Raw genomic sequence first — 20,000 nt, 5'->3', positions numbered from 1 at the left:
TTTATTCCACTTATGTAATGACTCCATTATGGGACGGCAGCTAGCCTAGTGGTTAGAGGGGCGGCAGGTAGCCTAGTGGTTAGAGGAGGCAGGTAGCCTAGTGGTTAGAGGGGAGGCAGGTAGCCTAGTGGTTAGAGGGGAGGCAGGTAGCCTAGTGGTTAGAGGGGAGGCAGCTAGCCTAGTGGTTAGAGGAGGCAGCTAGCCTAGTGGTTAGAGGAGGCAGCTAGCCTAGTGGTTAGAGAGGCAGCTAGCCTAGTGGTTAGAGGAGGCAGCTAGCCTAGTGGTTAGAGGAGGCAGCTAGCCTAGTGGTTAGAGGAGGCAGCTAGCCTAGTGGTTAGAGGAGGCAGCTAGCCTAGTGGTTAGAGGAGGCAGCTAGCCTAGTGGTTAGAGGAGGCAGCTAGCCTAGTGGTTAGAGGAGGCAGCTAGCCTAGTGGTTAGAGGAGGCTAGCCTAGTGGTTAGAGGAGGCAGGTAGCCTAGTGGTTAGAGGAGGCAGGTAGCCTAGTGGTTAGAGGAGGCAGCTAGCCTAGTGGTTAGAGGAGGCAGGTAGCCTAGTGGTTAGAGGGGAGGCAGGTAGCCTAGTGGTTAGAGGAGGCAGGTAGCCTAGTGGTTAGGGGAGGCAGGTAGCCTAGTGGTTAGGGGAGGCAGGTAGCCTAGTGGTTAGAGGAGGCAGGTAGCCTAGTGGTTAGAGGAGGCAGCTAGCCTAGTGGTTAGAGGAGGCAGCTAGCCTAGTGGTTAGAGGAGGCAGCTAGCCTAGTGGTTAGAGGAGGCAGCTAGCCTAGTGGTTAGAGGGGGGAGGCAGGTAGCCTAGTGGTTAGGGGAGGCAGCTAGCCTAGTGGTTAGAGGGGGGAGGCAGGTAGCCTAGTGGTTAGAGGGGAGGCAGCTAGCCTAGTGGTTAGAGGAGGCAGGTAGCCTAGTGGTTAGAGGAGGCAGGTAGCCTAGTGGTTAGAGGAGGCAGGTAGCCTAGTGGTTAGAGGGGGGAGGCAGGTAGCCTAGTGGTTAGAGGGGGGAGGCAGGTAGCCTAGTGGTTAGAGGGGGGAGGCAGGTAGCCTAGTGGTTAGAGTGGAGGCAGGTAGCCTAGTGGTTAGAGGAGAGGCAGCTAGCCTAGTGGTTAGAGGAGAGGCAGCTAGCCTAGTGGTTAGAGGGGAGGCAGCTAGCCTAGTGGTTAGAGGGGAGGCAGCTAGCCTAGTGGTTAGAGGAGGCAGCTAGCCTAGTGGTTAGAGGGGAGGCAGCTAGCCTAGTGGTTAGAGGAGGCAGGTAGCCTAGTGGTTAGAGGAGGCAGGTAGCCTAGTGGTTAGAGGAGGCAGGTAGCCTAGTGGTTAGAGGAGGCAGGTAGCCTAGTGGTTAGAGGAGGCAGGTAGCCTAGTGGTTAGAGGAGGCAGGTAGCCTAGTGGTTAGAGGAGGCAGGTAGCCTAGTGGTTAGAGGAGGCAGGTAGCCTAGTGGTTAGAGGAGGCAGGTAGCCTAGTGGTTAGAGGAGGCAGCTAGCCTAGTGGTTAGAGGAGGCAGCTAGCCTAGTGGTTAGAGGGGAGGCAGGTAGCCTAGTGGTTAGAGGGGAGGCAGGTAGCCTAGTGGTTAGAGGGGAGGCAGGTAGCCTAGTGGTTAGAGCGTTGGTCCAGTAACTGAAAGGTTGCTGGATTGAATCCCTGAGCTGACAAGGTAAAAATCTGTCATTCTGCCCCTGAACAAGGCAGTTAACCCACTGTTCCCCTGAACAAGGCAGTTAACCCAGTGTTCCCCTGAACAAGGCAGTTAACCCAGTGATCCCCTGAACAAGGCAGTTAACCCAGTGTTCCCAGGATGTCCAGTGTTACAGCATTACCTCACGTCCCTCATTATCAACACCTGTTGATTAGTCATGTTGACGCTGCTGTAAAGGTCTAACCTCATTATCAACACCTATTGATTAGTCATGTTGACGCTGCTGTAAAGGTCTAACCTCATTATCAACACCTATTGATTAGTCATGTTGACGCTGCTGTAAAGGTCTAACCTCATTATCAACACCTGTTTATTAGTCATGTTGACGCTGCTGTAAAGGTCTAACCTCATTATCAACACCTGTTTATTAGTCATGTTGACGCTGCTGTAAAGGTCTAACCTCATTATCAACACCTGTTTATTAGTCATGTTGACGCTGCTGTAAAGGTCTAACCTCATTATCAACACCTATTGATTAGTCATGTTGACGCTGCTGTAAAGGTCTAACCTCATTATCAACACCTGTTTATTAGTCATGTTGACGCTGCTGTAAAGGTCTAACCTCATTATCAACACCTGTTTATTAGTCATGTTGACGCTGCTGTAAAGGTCTAACCTCATTATCAACACCTGTTTATTAGTCATGTTGACGCTGCTGTAAAGGTCTAACCTCATTATCAACACCTGTTTATTAGTCATGTTGACGCTGCTGTAAAGGTCTAACCTCATTATCAACACCTATTGATTAGTCATGTTGACGCTGCTGTAAAGGTCTAACCTCATTATCAACACCTGTTTATTAGTCATGTTGAAGCTGCTGTAAAGGTCTAACCTCATTATCAACACCTGTTTATTAGTCATGTTGACGCTGCTGTAAAGGCCTAACCTCATTATCAACACCTGTTTATTAGTCATGTTGACGCTGCTGTAAAGGTCTAACCTCACGTTGAGGTCGTTCCACGTCCCTCATGTGTTTCATTACAGGCTTGTTATTAAGATTCATATCTAATCCCTCCTAAACCTCCATGTGCTGATCATCAGAGCTTTACACTGATTCAACTCACTTCTGTAGTTGTTGCTTCAAAACATTTACCAGCCATCAAATCATATGCTTTTATTTTCTTTCAAATAACTTGCATATATTTAAAAATACTTTAAAAATATTATGTGGTTTTCTGAGAGGTATTCAAAATAGTTGAAAATATGATATGGTTTTCTGAGAGGTATTCAAAATAGTTTAAAATGTTATTATTTGGTTTTCTGAGAGGTATTCAAAATAGTTGAAAATATGGTTTTCTGAGACCTGTATTTGAATATCAAAAGAAACTAGTTGCCTTTTAGTTTAAATATAAACGATATTACCTTGAGTATTTGAAAAGTAGATATTTTCCAAATAAACTACTAAATACTATTTTCTGCAAACGTGCGAGCACACACACACACACACTTCTCAAAGAGCTAAAGCCTATGAGATATGAATGGCTTGTTTCTGCCCAGTCAAGACATCAGGAAGTAGTATCAGTCTGTCTGATAGTCAACACAGGCCTGCGTTTGATTAAGGTACTGTATATCTGTATAGTTACACTCATCAATTAGGGACAGACAGAAAGAGACAGACAGACAGACAGACAGACAGACAGACAGACAGACAGACAGACAGACAGACAGACAGACAGACAGACAGACAGACGACAGACGACAGACGACAGACGACAGACGACGACGACGCGACGACAGCGCGACGACGACGACAGACGACGACGCGACGCGACAGAGAGCGTGAGAGAGGAGCACCGAGAGAGCGAGAGAGGAGACGAGAGAGAGAGACTGAGAGAGGAGACGAGACAGAGAGATGAGAGAGAGAGAGACAGAGAGATGAGAGAGAGAGAGAGAGACAGAGAGATGAGACAGAGAGATGAGACCGAGACGAGGGCACGAGACGAGAGGCACAGAGACAGAGAGAGACACAGAGACAGAGAGAGACACAGAGACAGAGAGAGACACAGAGACAGAGAGAGACACTGAGACAGAGAGAGACACTGAGACAGAGAGAGACACTGAGACAGAGAGAGACACTGAGACAGAGAGAGACACTGAGACAGAGAGAGACACGGCGGGGCCTGAGACAGAGAGAGACACTGAGACAGAGAGAGACACTGAGACAGAGAGAGACACAGACGAGAGAGCACGGAGCGGGGTTGTATGTGTGTATTCCTCATAAAGCATGACTAACTCCAGTCGTGTCTTTGTTCAAACAGACTTGTATTTATTTGGACTGGTGACTCGTCTCATGCGACTGTTTGAAGTCCACTAGCCACCTGCAACAACAGTTCTCAGTCTCTGGCCCAAAAACTATCATCCTCCGAACCAGAACACCGACCTATAGGTCTCAATGTAAAGGATACAGACCACTAACCTATAGGTCTCAATGTAAAGGATACAGACCACTAACCTATAGGTCTCAATGTAAAGGATACAGACCACTAACCTATAGGTCTCAATGTAAAGGATACAGACCACTAACCTATAGGTCTCAATGTAAAGGATACAGACCACTAACCTATAGGTCTCAATGTAAAGGATACAGACCACTAACCTATAGGTCTCAATGTAAAGGATACAGACCACTAACCTATAGGTCTCAATGTAAAGGATACAGACCACTAACCTATAGGTCTCAATGTAAAGGATACAGACCACTAACCTATAGGTCTCAATGTAAAGGATACAGACCACTAACCTATAGGTCTCAATGTAAAGGATACAGACCACTAACCTATAGGTCTCAATGTAAAGGATACAGACCACTAACCTATAGGTCTCAATGTAAAGGATACAGACCACTAACCTATAGGTCTCAATGTAAAGGATACAGACCACTAACCTATAGGTCTCAATGTAAAGGATACAGACCACTAACCTATAGGTCTCAATGTAAAGGATACAGACCACTAACCTATAGGTCTCAATGTAAAGACAGACCACTAACCTATAGGTCTCAATGTAAAGGATACAGACCACTAACCTATAGGTCTCAATGTAAAGACAGACCACTAACCTGAAGGTCTCTCTGCTTATCTCTCCCCCTTCTCTTTCACAAGTGTTCCTCCTCCCCTCTGTCTCCACCTTCTCATCCCCCTTTCATTCCTCTCCTGGTTCTGCTCTCCTTCATTCCTCTCCTGGTTCTGAGGCAGGCTCCTATATGCCTCTGTGGTGGCCCCCGAGGCAGGCTCCTATATGCCTCTGTGGTGGCCCCCGAGGCAGGATCCTATATGCCTCTGTGGTGGCCCCCGAGGCAGGCTCCTATATGCCTCTGTGGTGGGCCCCGAGGCAGGCTCCTATATGCCTCTGTGGTGGGCCCCGAGGCAGGCTCCTATATGCCTCTGTGGTGGGCCCCGAGGCAGGCTCCTATATGCCTCTGTGGTGGGCCCCGAGGCAGGCTCCTATATGCCTCTGTGGTGGGCCCCGAGGCAGGCTCCTATATGCCTCTGTGGTGTGGCCCCGAGGCAGGCTCCTATATGCCTCTGTGGTGGCCCCCGAGGCAGGCTCCTATATGCCTCTGTGGTGGCCCCGAGGCAGGCTCCTATATGCCTCTGTGGTGGCCCCGAGGCAGGCTCCTATATGCCTCTGTGGTGGCCCCGAGGCAGGCTCCTATATGCCTCTGTGGCGGCCCCGAGGCAGGCTCATGGTCTCGTGATGTGATAGCTCTGCCTGCGACTTCAAAAATCTGTGTGGTCTAGCGGTCAAGATGTTGGTTTCTCCCGTGAGAGACCCGGGTTAGACACCTTCTCAGAAGTCTTCCCTCAGATACCACTGTGTGACTGGGTTGTGTTCCAGAGGCACCAAAAGGAACAAAAAACATCTAAAAACAGGGTGGGAACTTCCTGGACCTGTCCAATAAGAAACACTATTTAAAACATTTCCTTTGCATGACCTATAGAAAAGGACCACGGCTATGGTGTTAGCCTGCATTTATTAGCCTTGCGGTCTTAGGCTGGCTAACACTTGTTGTCAACGTGTGTGTGTGTGTCCAGTAGGGTGTTTCCTGTGACTGACGTCTGTAAAACACACTGCTTTGTGACAGCTCCCTTCATGTGGTTCCCTTCCTACAGTTATTAGACCCACAAAATGGGCTGTGACTGGGAAACTGTGACGCATGTGTTGCGTATGTAGCGTTAGCAGCTACCGCTAGCTCCAACCACATCTGTTGTGTATTTAGCATTAGCGGCTACCACTAACTCCAACCACATCTGTTGCGTATGTAGCATTAGCGGCTACCGCTAGCTCCAACCACATGCGATGCGTATGTAGCATTAGCAGCTAGGCTATGCAGCTAGGTTAGCATCTTGACTGACTCGGCCTAAATGGGCATATTTTAACATTGTGTGAACATCACAAGGTTGGCTCTGCCAGCTGGCTTATTAAATGTTTTAGAGTCTATTTGTAAAATTAACCATCTGGCATGCTGTTATTATACTGTACTGTGTTTAAATGGCTTGTGTGTGTCCCAAATTACTCTAGTCCCTATGTAGTGCACTACTTTAGACCAGGGCCTATAGGAAGGGAATAGGGGGATGCAGTCTTATTTTTTCAGATCCAGATACAGGCCTAATAATGTAGGTTTTTTTTGTGAAGTGTTTTACAACGTCACTCAGCTGTGCAGACACACAGACATCTCCAAGTACTACCCAGACCCCTCTCCCCCTCCAAGCGCTACCCAGACCCCTCTCCCCCTCCAAGCGCTACCCAGACCCCTCTCCCCCTCCAAGCGCTACCCAGACCCCTCTCCCCCTCCAAGCGCTACCCAGACCCCTCTCCCCCTCCAAGCGCTACCCAGACCCCTCTCCCCCTCCAAGCGCTACCCAGACCTCTCTCCCCCTCCAAGCGCTACCCAGACCTCTCTCCCCCTCCAAGCGCTACCCAGACCTCTCTCCCCCTCCAAGCGCTACCCAGACCTCTCTCCCCCTCCAAGCGCTACCCAGACCTCTCTCCCCCTCCACGCGCTACCCAGACCCCTCTCCCCCTCCAAGCGCTACCCAGACCCCTCTCCCCCTCCAAGCGCTACCCAGACCCCTCTCCCCCTCCAAGCGACTACCCAGACCCCTCTCCCCCTCCAAGCAGCTACCCAGACCCCTCTCGCCCTCCAATCACTACCCAGACCCCTCTCCCCCTCCAAGCACTACCCAGACCCCTCTCCCCCTCCAAGCACTACCCAGACCCCTCTCCCCCTCCAAGCACTACCCAGACCCCTCTCCCCCTCCAAGCACTACCCAGACCCCTCTCGCCCTCCAAGCACTACCCAGACCCCTCTCCCCCTCCAAGCACTATACCCTCTCCCCCTCCAAGCACTATACCCTCTCCCCCTCCAAGCACTATACCCTCTCCCCCTCCAAGCACTATACCCTCTCCCCCTCCAAGCACTATACCCTCTCCCCCTCCAAGCACTATACCCTCTCCCCCTCCAAGCACTATACCCTCTCCCCCTCCAAGCACTATACCCTCTCCCCCTCCAAGCACTACACCCTCTCCCCCCTCCAAGCACTACACCCTCTCCCCCCTCCAAGCACTACACCCTCTCCAAGCACTACACCCCCTCCCCCCTCCAAGCACTACACCCCCTCCCCCCTCCAAGCACTACACCCTCTCCCCCCTCCAAGCACTACACCCTCTCCCCCCTCCAAGCACTACACCCTCTCCCCCCTCCAAGCACTACACCCTCTCCCCCCTCCAAGCACTACACCCTCTCCCCCCTCCAAGCGCTACACCCTCTCCCCCCTCCAAGCGCTACACCCTCTCCCCCCTCCAAGGGGGGAGAGGAGAACCACCAGTCTGTCTGATGACCTCTAACCCCTGACCCTACTAGTCTCCCTGAGGGGGGTCACAGGAGAACCACCAGTCTGTCTGATGACCAGTGGTGAAAAAGTACCTAAATGTCATACTTGAGTAAAAGTAAAGATAAGAAAATGACAAAAGTAAAAGTGACCAGGAAAATACTAGAGTAAAAGTCTAAAAGTATTTGGTTTTAAATATACTTGAGTATCAAAAGTATAAATAATGTTTTATTCCTTATAATAAGCAAACCAGACACAAGTTTTTAAATTTACAGATATCCAGGGGCACAGTTACACTCAGTCATAATTTACAAATGAAGCATGTGTGTTTAGTGAGTCCTCCAGATCAGAGGCAGTAGAGATGACCAGGGATGTTCTCTGTTTAGTGAGTCCACCAGATCAGAGGCAGTAGGGATGACCAGGGATGTTCTCTGTTTAGTGTGTCCACCAGATCAGAGGCAGTAGAGATGATAAGTGTGTGAATTGGACCATGTTCCTGTCCTGCTAATCACTCAAAATATAACAAGTACTTTTGGGTGTCACAGAAAATGTAAAAAGAGTAAAAAGTACAGTATTTTCTTTATGAATGTAGTGAAGTAAAAGTTGTCAAAAATATAAATAGTAAAGTACAGATACCAACAAAAAAAAATACTTAAGTAAAAATACTTGAAAGTACTTTCCACCACTGCCAAGTACTACCCAGATGTGCAGACACACAGACCCCTTGTAGCTAGTGATCCTACAAGGATGTCTGTCTGTGTCTGTCTGTGTCTGTCTGTCTGTGTTTTTTTCTCTAATCGTCAGATAGGTCCCCTAAAGCAACATCCTGGTCCTCAGACAATAGAAACCAATAGAAAGCCGTTTGAACTATTTTTAGGCAGGGAGGCAGGCTGATACGGGCCATTGAAACCAGAATGAACCATAGGAACTACAAGTTGAGGTCAAACAAGCGGCAATACATGACAATGGTTGAGTCCCAAATGGCACCCTATGTAGGGCACTGCTTTTGACCAGGGCCCATAGGACTTTGGTCAAAAGTAATGCACTATATAGAGAATAGGGTACCATATAGGCTTGGGCAGTATACCGTATACCGGGGTATTTGGAAAAAGCCACAGGACATTTATTTATTTATTTGAATATGTCTAGCTACTATTTAATGAAATATCTGCAGTCAACTTGTGCAAAACCTTAGAAGATAAAGCAGATTGTGTTCTTCATTTCACCTGTCACATGTTTCATCGTGAAGCTTCCCGGTGGTCCCCAGTCACGTGATGTTTTGTTTACAAGCACACAGTGACGACAAGAGACAGTAATACTCTTGATCCAGGAGGGGACTCCCTGCTGTTACCAAGCGAAGCTTGATTTGGGAAGAGGCTAACCACTGGAAGAAGCTAACTAGTTACTAAATTAGCAAACCGAATGCACAGCTGCAGAGCATTTAGCACATTCTAGACAGTTAACTGCTAACTATTAAGTTATCTAGCTTGCAATTTTTTGTTGTGAATTCCATAAAGGTAACTAGCTCACCAGTAGCCTTGTGAGTCACAGCCCGCTCCTGGTGAGCTAGTTACCTTATGGAATAGTAGCATTGTGTTTTGTGCAGCAAACTGCCAGTAGCATTGAGTTGTGTGCAGCAAACTGCCAGTAGCATTGTGTTGTGTGCAGCAAACTGCCAGTAGCATTGTGTTGTGTGTGTGCAGCAAACTGCCAGTAGCATTGTGTTGTGTGTGTGCAGCAAACTGCCAGTAGCATTGTGTTGTGTGTGTGCAGCAAACAGCCAGTAGCATTGTGTTGTGTGTGTGCAGCAAACAGCCAGTAGCATTGTGTTGTGTGTGTGCAGCAAACAGCCAGTAGCATTGTGTTGTGTGAAGCAAACTGCCAGTAGCATTGTGTTGTGTGCAGCAAACTGCCAGTAGCATTGTGTTGTGTGCAGCAAACTGCCAGTAGCATTGTGTTGTGTGCAGCAAACTGCCCGTAGCATTGTGTTGTGTGCAGCAAACTGCCAGTAGCATTGTGTTGTGTGTGCAGCAAACTGCCAGTAGCATTGTGTTGTGTGTGTGCAGCAAACAGCCAGTAGCATTATGTTGTGTGTGTGCAGCAAACAGCCAGTAGCATTGTGTTGTGTGAAGCAAACTGCCAGTAGCATTGTGTTGTGTGCAGCAAACTGCCAGTAGCATTGTGTTGTGTGCAGCAAACTGCCAGTAGCATTGTGTTGTGTGCAGCAAACTGCCCGTAGCATTGTGTTGTGTGCAGCAAACTGCCAGTAGCATTGTGTTGTGTGTGCAGCAAACTGCCAGTAGCATTGTGTTGTGTGTGTGCAGCAAACAGCCAGTAGCATTATGTTGTGTGTGTGCAGCAAACAGCCAGTAGCATTGTGTTGTGTGTGTGCAGCAAACAGCCAGTAGCATTGTGTTGTGTGGGAAGCAAACTGCCAGTAGCATTGTGTTGTGTGCAGCAAACTGCCAGTAGCATTGTGTTGTGTGCAGCAAACTGCCAGTAGCATTGTGTTGTGTGCAGCAAACTGCCAGTAGCATTGTGTTGTGTGCAGCAAACTGCCAGTAGCATTGTGTTGTTTGCAGCAAACTGCCAGTAGCATTGTGTTGTTTGCAGCAAACTGCCAGTAGCATTGTGTTGTTTGCAGCAAACTGCCAGTAGCATTGTGTTGTGTGCAGCAAACTGCCAGTACCATTGTGTTGTGTGCAGCAAACTGCCAGTACCATTGTGTTGTTTGCAGCAAACTGCCAGTACCATTGTGTGTGTTGTGGCAGCAAACTGCCAGTAGAATTGTGTGTTGTTGTGTGCAGCAAACTGCCAGTAGAATTGTGTTTTGTTGTGTGCAGCAAACTGCCAGTAGAATTGTGTTTTGTGCAGCAAACTGCCAGTAGCATTGTGTTTTGTGCAGCAAACTGCCAGTAGCATTGTGTTTTGTGCAGCAAACTGCCAGTAGCATTGTGTTTTGTGCAGCAAACTGCCAGTAGCATTGTGTTTTGTGCAGCAAACTGCCAGTAGCATTGTGTTTTGTGCAGCAAACTGCCAGTAGCATTGTGTTTTGTGCAGCAAACTGTCAGTAGCATTGTGTTTTGTGCAGCAAACTGCCAGTAGCATTGTGTTTTGTGCAGCAAACTGCCCGTAGCATTGTGTTGTTTGCAGCAAACTGCCAGTAGCATTGTGTTTTGTTGTGTGCAGCAAACTGCCAGTAGCATTGTGTTTTGTTGTGTGCAGCAAACTGCCAGTAGCATTGTGTTGTGTTGTGTGCAGCAAACAGCCAGTAGCATTGTGTTGTTTGCAGCAAACTGCCAGTAGCATTGTGTTGTGTGCAGCAAACTGCCAGTAGCATTGTGTTGTGTGCAGCAAACTGCCAGTAGCATTGTGTTGTGTGCAGCAAACTGCCCGTAGCATTGTGTTGTGTGCAGCAAACTGCCAGTAGCATTGTGTTGTGTGTGTGCAGCAAACTGCCCGTAGCATTGTGTTTTGTGCAGCAAACTGCCAGTAGAATTTGAGTTACTTGTATAGTTTAGGTCAGAGACTATAGAATGTTCGTAATGCGCTCGTTAGCATTTGGTTAGCATTCTCTATGGGATTTTCCATGTATTTAGCATTACTAACCTTCGGATTAAAGAGCCTCAGTGGGGATTCAAAAACAGCACCCCTTGTGTTTTGTAATGGTATTTATTATGGATCCCCATTAGTTCCTGCCAAGGCAGCAGCTACTCTTCCTGGGGTTTATTATGGATCCCCATTAGTTCCTGCCAAGGCAGCAGCTACTCTTCCTGGGGTTTATTATGGATCCCCATTAGTTCCTGCCAAGGCAGCAGCTACTCTTCCTGGGGTTTATTATGGATCCCCATTTGTTCCTGCCAAGGCAGCAGCTACTCTTCCTGGGGTTTATTATGGATCTCCATTTGTTCCTGCCAAGGCAGCAGCTACTCTTCCTGGGGTTTATTATGGATCCCCATTAGTTCCTGCCAAGACAGCTGCTACTCTTCCTGGGGTTTATTATGGATCCCCATTTGTTCCTGCCAAGGCAGCAGCTACTCTTCCTGGGGTTTATTATGGATCCCCATTAGTTCCTGCCAAGGCAGCAGCTACTGTTCCTGGGGTTTATTATGGATCCCCATTAGTTCCTGCCAAGGCAGCAGCTACTCTTCCTGGGGTTTATTATGGATCCCCATTAGTTCCTGCCAAGACAGCAGCTACTCTTCCTGGGGTTTATTATGGATCCTCATTAGTTCCTGCCAAGGCAGCAGCTACTCTTCCTGGGGTTTATTATGGATCCCCATTAGTTCCTGCCAAGGCAGCAGCTACACTTCCTGGGGTTTATTATGGATCCCCATTAGTTCCTGCCAAGGCAGCAGCTACTCTTCCTGGGGTTTATTATGGATCCTCATTAGTTCCTGCCAAGGCAGCAGCTACACTTCCTGGGGTTTATTATGGATCCCCATTAGTTCCTGCCAAGGCAGCAGCTACACTTCCTGGGGTTTATTATGGATCCCCATTAGTTAAATACGGAAGAGACATTTCAGTTGGACAACTGACTAGGTATCCCCCTTTCCCCTTTCCTGGGGTCCAAACACATTAAAAGAACTTACGTTACATATAAAACCAAAGATAAACCAGATCATCATGTAACATTACTACACCATACTAAATGTATACCACCACCATACAGCAACGTGTGTGTAGACTGGGGGTGTCGGCTGGGGGTGTTTGCGCGTTTGAGCAGGTGTCTGTTCATGTGTGTCTCTTCACAGTCCCCACTCTAGCATAAGGTGTATTTTTAAATCTGATTTTACTGCTAGCATCAGTTACTTGACGTGGAATAGAGTTCCATGTAGTCATGGCTCTATGTAGTACTGTGCGCCTCCCATAGTCTGTTCTGGACTTGGGGACTGTGAAGAGACCTCTGGTGCCATGTCTGGTGGGGTTGTCATGGGTGTCTGAGCTGTGTGCCAGTAGTTTAAACAGACAGCTCGGTGCTTTCAACATGTCAACACTTACAAAAACAAGTAGTGATGAAGTCAGTCTCCCCTGTTCTGAGCCAGCCCTGCTGCCCTGTTCTGAGCCAGCCGTGCTGCCCTGTTCTGAGTCAGTCCCTCTTTATGGCACCTGACCACACGACTGAACAGTAGTCCAGATGTGACAAATCTAGGGCCTGTAGGACCTGCCTTGTTGATAGTGTTGTTAAAGGCAGAGCAACGCTTTAATTACAAACAGTGGCAATACTACCCAACATCCCCGGTATGGCAAAAGGTCAGTATGACAATCTGGATAGCGGCCCCAAGCCTTGTACCATATGGGAAATAACCCGTTATCTCAAAGCTGAGAACATCTGTACAGCCCTGAAACCACTTCCCCTTGACGGTGCGGGTTGTTATTGTTGAAACTGTCAGTGCACTACCCACCCAACGGACCGGGCACACCCTTAGCACCTTGTGAGAGAACCAATGTGGTCGACTGACTCGCCAGCGTCCTAAAATGGCACCCTATGTCCTTTATAGAGCAGGGTCCCTGGTCAAAAGTAGTGCACTACATAGGGAATAGGGTGCCAACTCTGGTCAGAAGTACCGCACTATATAGGGAATAGGGTGCGATTTCAGAGACATGCCCTTGTGATGGGAACCTACCATGCGGTTGATTGTGAGTCAGTCAAGAATCTTCCTGTTTCATCAGAAGGAGAGGACATCTAACCAGATATGATGCTCATAGACTTGGTCTTTACTGAGACTGTTTCATCAGAAGGAGAAAACATCTAACCAGATATGATGCTCATAGACTTGGTCTTTACTGAGACTGTTTCATCAGAAGGAGAAAACATCTAACCAGATATGATGCTCATAGACTTGGTCTTTACTGAGACTGTTTCATCAGAAGGAGAGGACATCTAACCAGATGTGATGCTCATAGACTTGGTCTTTACTGAGACTGTTTCATCAGAAGGAGAGGACATCTAACCAGATGTGATGCTCATAGACTTGGTCTTTACTGAGACTGTTTCATCAGAAGGAGAGGACATCTAACCAGATGTGATGCTCATAGACTTGGTCTTTACTGAGACTGTTTCATCAGAAGGAGAGGACATCTAACCAGATGTGATGCTCATAGACTTGGTCTTTACTGAGACTGTTTCATCAGAAGGAGAGGACATCTAACCAGATGTGATGCTCATAGACTTGGTCTTTACTGAGACTGTTTCATCAGAAGGAGAGGACATCTAACCAGATATGATGCTCATAGACTTGGTCTTTACTGAGACTGTTTCATCAGAAGGAGAAAACATCTAACCAGATATGATGCTCATAGACTTGGTCTTTACTGAGACTGTTTCACAGAAGGAGAAAACATCTAACTAGATGTGATGCTCATAGACTTGGTCTTTACTGAGACTGTTTCATCAGAAGGAGAAAACATCTAACCAGATATGACGCTCATAGACTTGGTCTGTGGTCAAAACACTTTTAAAAAAGACACACCCTATCCCCTCAACCCTCAAACTAAGTGGACACTTCTGATGACGTCTGATGAGTATACACTTGCAGGGCGAGTGGCGAGGGAATGATTTTTAAATGGACCGCTCTTGCCCGGAAATTCATCCCTCGTTCATCCTGCGATGATTGTGCTTTATATGAGCTACAGTCAATTATGATTTCATATCTACTTATATTAACATTACGCCTACTGTAGGATAGCTAGCAAATTAATTAGCTAACTGACGTTAGCCTGCCTAGCTGGAACTTCTGAAGAACGAAAATGTTTTATTTCTACAATTTCCAAAAGATAAACAAAAACATATTTACTTTTTAACGAGACGTGTTTGAGCTGTCATGTGCATTAGTAGCACAATTTCTAACTTATTTGCATTTGTTTTTAACCAAGTGTATGTTGACTTCTCCATTGATGTCGTTTTTAAGTTTTCGCAGACTTTTCTTAGCGGATGTACAATCGTCGCAAATTGAATTCTGGGGAGTTTCAGGCCCCGGAGTGAACATAAATGTACACTCGCAAACTCGACTAACAAGGAGGCCTGAGGGGTTTACGTTGTAAACTTCCCTTGATTGGCTAATCATTTGGACCACCTTCCAAGATGGCCCCAAGGGCATAAGGTGAGGGTAAGTGGACAAGGGTGTGTCTTTTAAGTGTTTGGACCGCAGCCTTGGTCATTACTGAGACTGTTTCACACAAGGAGAAAACATCTAACCAGATACACTACATGACCAAAAGTATGTGGACACCTGCTCTTTGAACATCTCATTCCAAAATCATGAGCATTAATATGGAGTTGGTGCTGTAACAGCCTTCACTCTTCTGGGAAGGATTTCCACTAGATGTTGGAACATTGCTGCGGGGACATGCTGCCATTCAGCCACAAGAGCAGTAGTGAGATCTGCCACTGATGTTGGGTGATTAGGCCTGGCTCGAAGTCGGCATTACAATTCATCCCAAAGTTGTTTGATGGGGTTGAGGTCAGGGCTATGTGCATGCCAGTCAAGTTCTTCCACACCAATCTCGACAAACCACTTCTGCATGGACCTCACTTTGTACACGGGGGCATTGTCATGATGAAACAGGAAAGGACCTTCCCCAAACTGCTGCCACAAAGTTGGAAGCACAGAATCGTCTAGAATGTCATTGTATGCTGTAGCATTAAGATTTCCCTTCACAGGAACTAAGAGGACCGAACCATGAATAACAGCCCCAGACCATTATTTCTCCTCCACCAAACTTTACAGTTGGCACTCTGCATTGTGGCAGGTAGCGTTCTCCTGGCATCCGCTAAACCCAGATTCATCCGTCGGACTGCCAGACGATGAAGCGTGATTCATGACTCCAGAGAACGCGTTTCCACTGCTCCACAGTTCAATATCTTTACACCACTCCAGCCAATGCTTGGCATTGCACATGGTGATCTTAGGCTTGTGTGCGGCAGCTCGGCCATGGAAACCCATTTCATGAAGCTCCTGACGAACAGTTCTTGTGCTGACGTTGCTTCCAGAGGCAGTTTGGAACTCAGAAGTGAGTGTTGCAACCGAGGACAGACAATTTTTTACGTGGTACAGCACTCGATGGTCCCGTTCTGTGAGCTTGTGTGGCCTACCACGTCGAGGCTGAGCCGTTGTTGCTCCTAGACGTTTCCACTTCACCATAACAGCACTTACAGTTGAACATGGCAGCTCTAGCAGGGCAGAAATACAAACTGACTTGTTGGAAAGGTGGCATCCTATAACGGTGCCATGTTGAAAGTCACTGAGCTCTTCAAGTAAGGCCATTCTACTTATAATGTTTGTCTATGGAGATTGCATGGCTGTGTGCTCGATTTTATACATCTGTCAGCAATGGGTGTGGCTGAAATAGCTGAATCTACTAATTTGAAGGGGTGTCCACATATACATACACACACAGAGAGAGAAATGAGATACTGAGGATTATATTAAATACTGCTTTGATGTCATTCAAGCCAAACACCCGTGAGTCCAAATGTCCACGACATCACATCCTGGGTTGTTCTGAACAGAACGGGCCTGTTTGTCTATTGAGTGCACCTGAATGCACTCATGACTTCTTCCTATACGCACACAACTTACCATCCGTTTCTCTGAATGACCTTGTGAAAGCCGAACACTGTAAGATCGTATTTAATAACTTAGCTAGTCATGTTGGCAGGAGAACATGCGTTCAAAATCAGGCCCACCTGACCCAGACTGGGATTTAGAAATGGGGTCGTTTCTGTATTGAGTAAACAACAACAGTAATTGTGTGATGGCGGAGATGCAGGGTTGTGTTCCTAATGAAACGACTACCAGGGTGCCAACGCTAGCTTCTGAACGGCACAGCTAGGAGAGCTCCAAATGTTTACCTTATAGTTCAACACTCTTCTTCCAGTCATAAAAGTGCATTGAAATTGCTTAGGGACCGTGCACACTTTGAAAGAGTGTGTGGCCACTTGGAGACACTAGTTAGTCCTCTCACTCAAACCCACAGTCTGGAGAGGTGTCCCCCCACTTAGAAACACTCAAACCCACAGTCTGGAGAGGTGTCCCCCCACTTAGAAACACTCAAACCCACAGTCTGGAGAGGTGTGTGTCCACTTGGAAACACTCAAACCCACAGTCTGGAGAGGTGTCCCCCCACTTAGAAACACTCAAACCCACAGTCTGGAGAGGTGTGTGTCCACTTGGAAACACTCAAACCCACAGTCTGGAGAGGTGTGTCCACTCAAACCCACAGTCTGGAGAGATGTGTGTCCACTCAAACCCACAGTCTGGAGAGGTGTGTCCACTCAAACCCACAGTCTGGAGAGATGTGTGTCCACTCAAACCCACAGTCTGGAGAGATGTGTGTCCACTCAAACCCACAGTCTGGAGAGATGTGTGTCCACTCAAACCCACAGTCTGGAGAGGTGTGTGTCCACTCAAACCCACAGTCTGGAGAGATGTGTGTCCACTCAAACCCACAGTCTGGAGAGGTGTGTGTCCACTTAGAAACACTCAAACCCACAGTCTGGAGAGATGTGAGGCCACTTGGAAACACTACTTAGTCCTCTCACTCACGTGGACATTGATTAAGGCAGCCCTCCGCACCTCTCTGATTCAGAGGGGTTGGGTTAAATGTGGAAGACACATTTCAGTTGAATGCATTGTTGTACAACTGACTAGGTATCCCCCCCTTTCCCATTGTTTTGTTTTATGTTGTACTTACCCCATATTTTCCAGGAATATTCTCATGTTACTGAATGTATCCAAAGTATTTTTCAGATTTCGTTATCAACATATGCGGTGAAAAAGTACAGTAAATGTAAAATGCACATCAAATCAACAGTGTAATGTTTGGATTCAGTCATGTGTCAGGTGAACTGTTGTGTCCTAAACTTTAACCTAATAATGTTCCTATAACCTCCAAAGTGTTCCCTTTCTACTGCTACCATGTTTATGTTTATTCACATTTATTCTGTTAAAAAAAACTAAAAAACATTTCAATTTAGCTCTATCCATATTAGGCCAATTCCCAGGAGAGTAAAGGGTTTATAACACGAGGCTACATTACAATAGATATGTTTAGCAGGGCCTGTGTGAACGCAACAAGATCTTTGACTTCAGATTGTGACGTTGATGTGGGTTGCGTATTGACGTTGACTAGTTAAAGATAGCATGAATGTTCTGTATTCCGGCTTGCAGAGCGTAACTTAATAGAATTCTGTGTATTATGATGATACACATATATCCCAGGAAGCTACACACACGTACGTTGGTCCAATCAAAGATTATTAGACGTGTACCTCATTCTGACGTCCGCTGTCCTAATGTTGTTTTACATTGTTGCACTTCTCTCTATGAAGATCTGTCGTTAACAATCATCAAGCCATGCCGCACGCGTGATAAGAAACCATATTCATTAAATGTAACACTTTTCTCCCCCCCCCCCCCCAACAGAAGATACAGTGTAGTTGAGTCCCTTCTCTCCTCACCGCTGTACTGACAACAAACTACCGACATCCTCTCTGTCTATCTTATAACCATTCCTCCACAACAGGGGATATTCACCTCTTACCCTACGAGAGCGTTTCCCAAGGTCCGTGCACGGTTTCCCCCCCTAACACTACACAGCGGATTCAAAGTATCAAAGCTTGATGATTAGTTAACTATTTCAATCCGCTGTGTAGTGCTGGGGCAACAAAAACGAAATGTGCACCGACTTTGGATAACCCGAGGTCCGGACCCTGCTGGTTCTGTTCTACCAGATCATTCATTTCACCCACCTGGTGTCCCAGGTCTAAAACCAGTCCCTGATTAGAGGGGGACATAATAAATAAAACATTTAAAAAGCATTGGAACTGGTTTCGAGTTCCAGAGTTGTATTTGAGGGGGTCCAAACAGGAAAAACACACATCTACCTTTCTCTCTTCAATCAAACCTGACGATAAAAAGACAGCCAGACAGGACGGCATCAATCGACCACTTGTGGTATTAGTCCGGTATGTTGTGCTGTAGTCCTCAGGCCTGCGGCTTGAGTTGTGCACCTTCCCCATGTCGATGGTACACACTTGGGGGTACACTGTGTGCGATTTGGCCGCTTTACCCAGGCCCGAGAAAGACCCAGAGCTCCCGGTCTCCGTCTGGGGAAACACACGGAGTGGGTCCCCTTCTCTTTGGCAGGATGGCGATGCACTGGCATTAATATATCTGCGTCAAATAACGTGACACACAGACTACACACATTTGAACCGCTAAAGCAGGCAGAAGATCCATTGAAAGCCGTATGCAAAATATCGCTAATGTATCAAGTCGATAGCCTGTTCTATCAGGTAATGGAGCTGGAAGCAGGTTGCTACAGGATATTTCAGGACTGTGTCGCCTATACTACGAAAACGATCTGCTGTTGCTACTAGCCTACCGTCATATCAACCTATCCATTGATATGTTGCTACTAGCCTACCGTCATATCAACCTTTCCGTTGATATGTTGTTACTAGCCTACCGTCATATCAACCTATCCATTGATATGTTGCTACTAGCCTACCGTCATATCAACCTTTCCGTTGATATGTTGTTACTAGCCTACCGTCATATCAACCTATCCATTGATATGTTGCTACTAGCCTACCGTCATATCAACCTATCCATTGATCTGTTGCTACTAGTCTACCGTCATATCAACCTAACCATTGATCTGCTGTTACTACTACAGTAGCCTCCCGCCATATCAACCTTTTTCCGTTCAGATAGTCATTAGAAACACGAATCCAATATCAAACAGTGATATAGCCTAATCGATAATCGTTATTATCGATGCTGCGAAACTCAAACCCGATCGTTGTATCGATTAGGCCTGGATATTGCTGTATTTTATGTGACCAGAGTTACAATGATTAACAAGTAGGTAGGCTACAATTTAACACAAGGCTTTATGTTTCCCCTATAGTCAGCCAGTCAAGACGATGGGGAAACCACTGCGTAGGGAGAGAAATAGATCTAGAGAGAGAGAGGGGGGGGGTCGAGAGAAAGATCTGTGTAGAACACAATCCAAGCGATAGCCCCCCAAAAAACTGAGCCTTGCTTTGTTATGATTATCACCCCTTTCTCCCTCTCTCGCTCTCTCTCTCCCTCGACATGTTCCCCCCTCCAGTACGTTAACCATGTAATGTCGTCGTTTCAGTACAATGTCTTACCTTCTCTCGCCTTCAGCAGCACCGTGTTGGCGACTATATTCTCTATCTCCATGGTAATGGTCAGTAAGTGTAAGATCCGTCTCCCATACAGACTAGGCAATACATTTCACTTCAACTGAAAAGATGAAGGTAGCGGCACCCGATGATGGTGAATTCTGCAGCTGGCGCATAGCCTTCGCTTGCTCTCCCAAGTTCGGCGGGTTACCAGGTGTTGGTTTTTTTTGCAATCGTGGTGGGCTACTAGTTCGCCGACGACTCCATCGTTTGATGTTTTCGGCCAAAAAACTCTTAACCTTTTAGGCTAAACAA

The 20,000-nt window shown here is 47.0% G+C and overlaps 1 protein-coding gene across 1 annotated transcript in view; it reads right to left on the bottom strand.

The window, feature by feature from the left end:
• LOC106592297 (G protein-coupled receptor kinase 6) overlaps positions 1-20,000 on the bottom strand; it is a 99,662-nt gene that overhangs the window by 79,554 nt on the left and 108 nt on the right. The window contains 1 exon segment of the mRNA XM_045716300.2: positions 19,692-20,000. This exon segment is cut by the window's right edge and continues 108 nt beyond it. Within this exon segment, the coding sequence (XP_045572256.2) occupies positions 19,692-19,743 (52 nt within the window). The 5' untranslated portion in view covers positions 19,744-20,000.

The sequence above is a fragment of the Salmo salar genome, chromosome 04 (assembly GCF_965601325.2).
Source record: "Salmo salar chromosome 04, fSalSal1, whole genome shotgun sequence".
In the NCBI taxonomy this organism is placed as follows: domain Eukaryota; kingdom Metazoa; phylum Chordata; class Actinopteri; order Salmoniformes; family Salmonidae; genus Salmo; species Salmo salar.
Note: the sequence above shows the minus strand (reverse complement) of the source record. Positions and strands in the feature narration are given on the sequence as shown.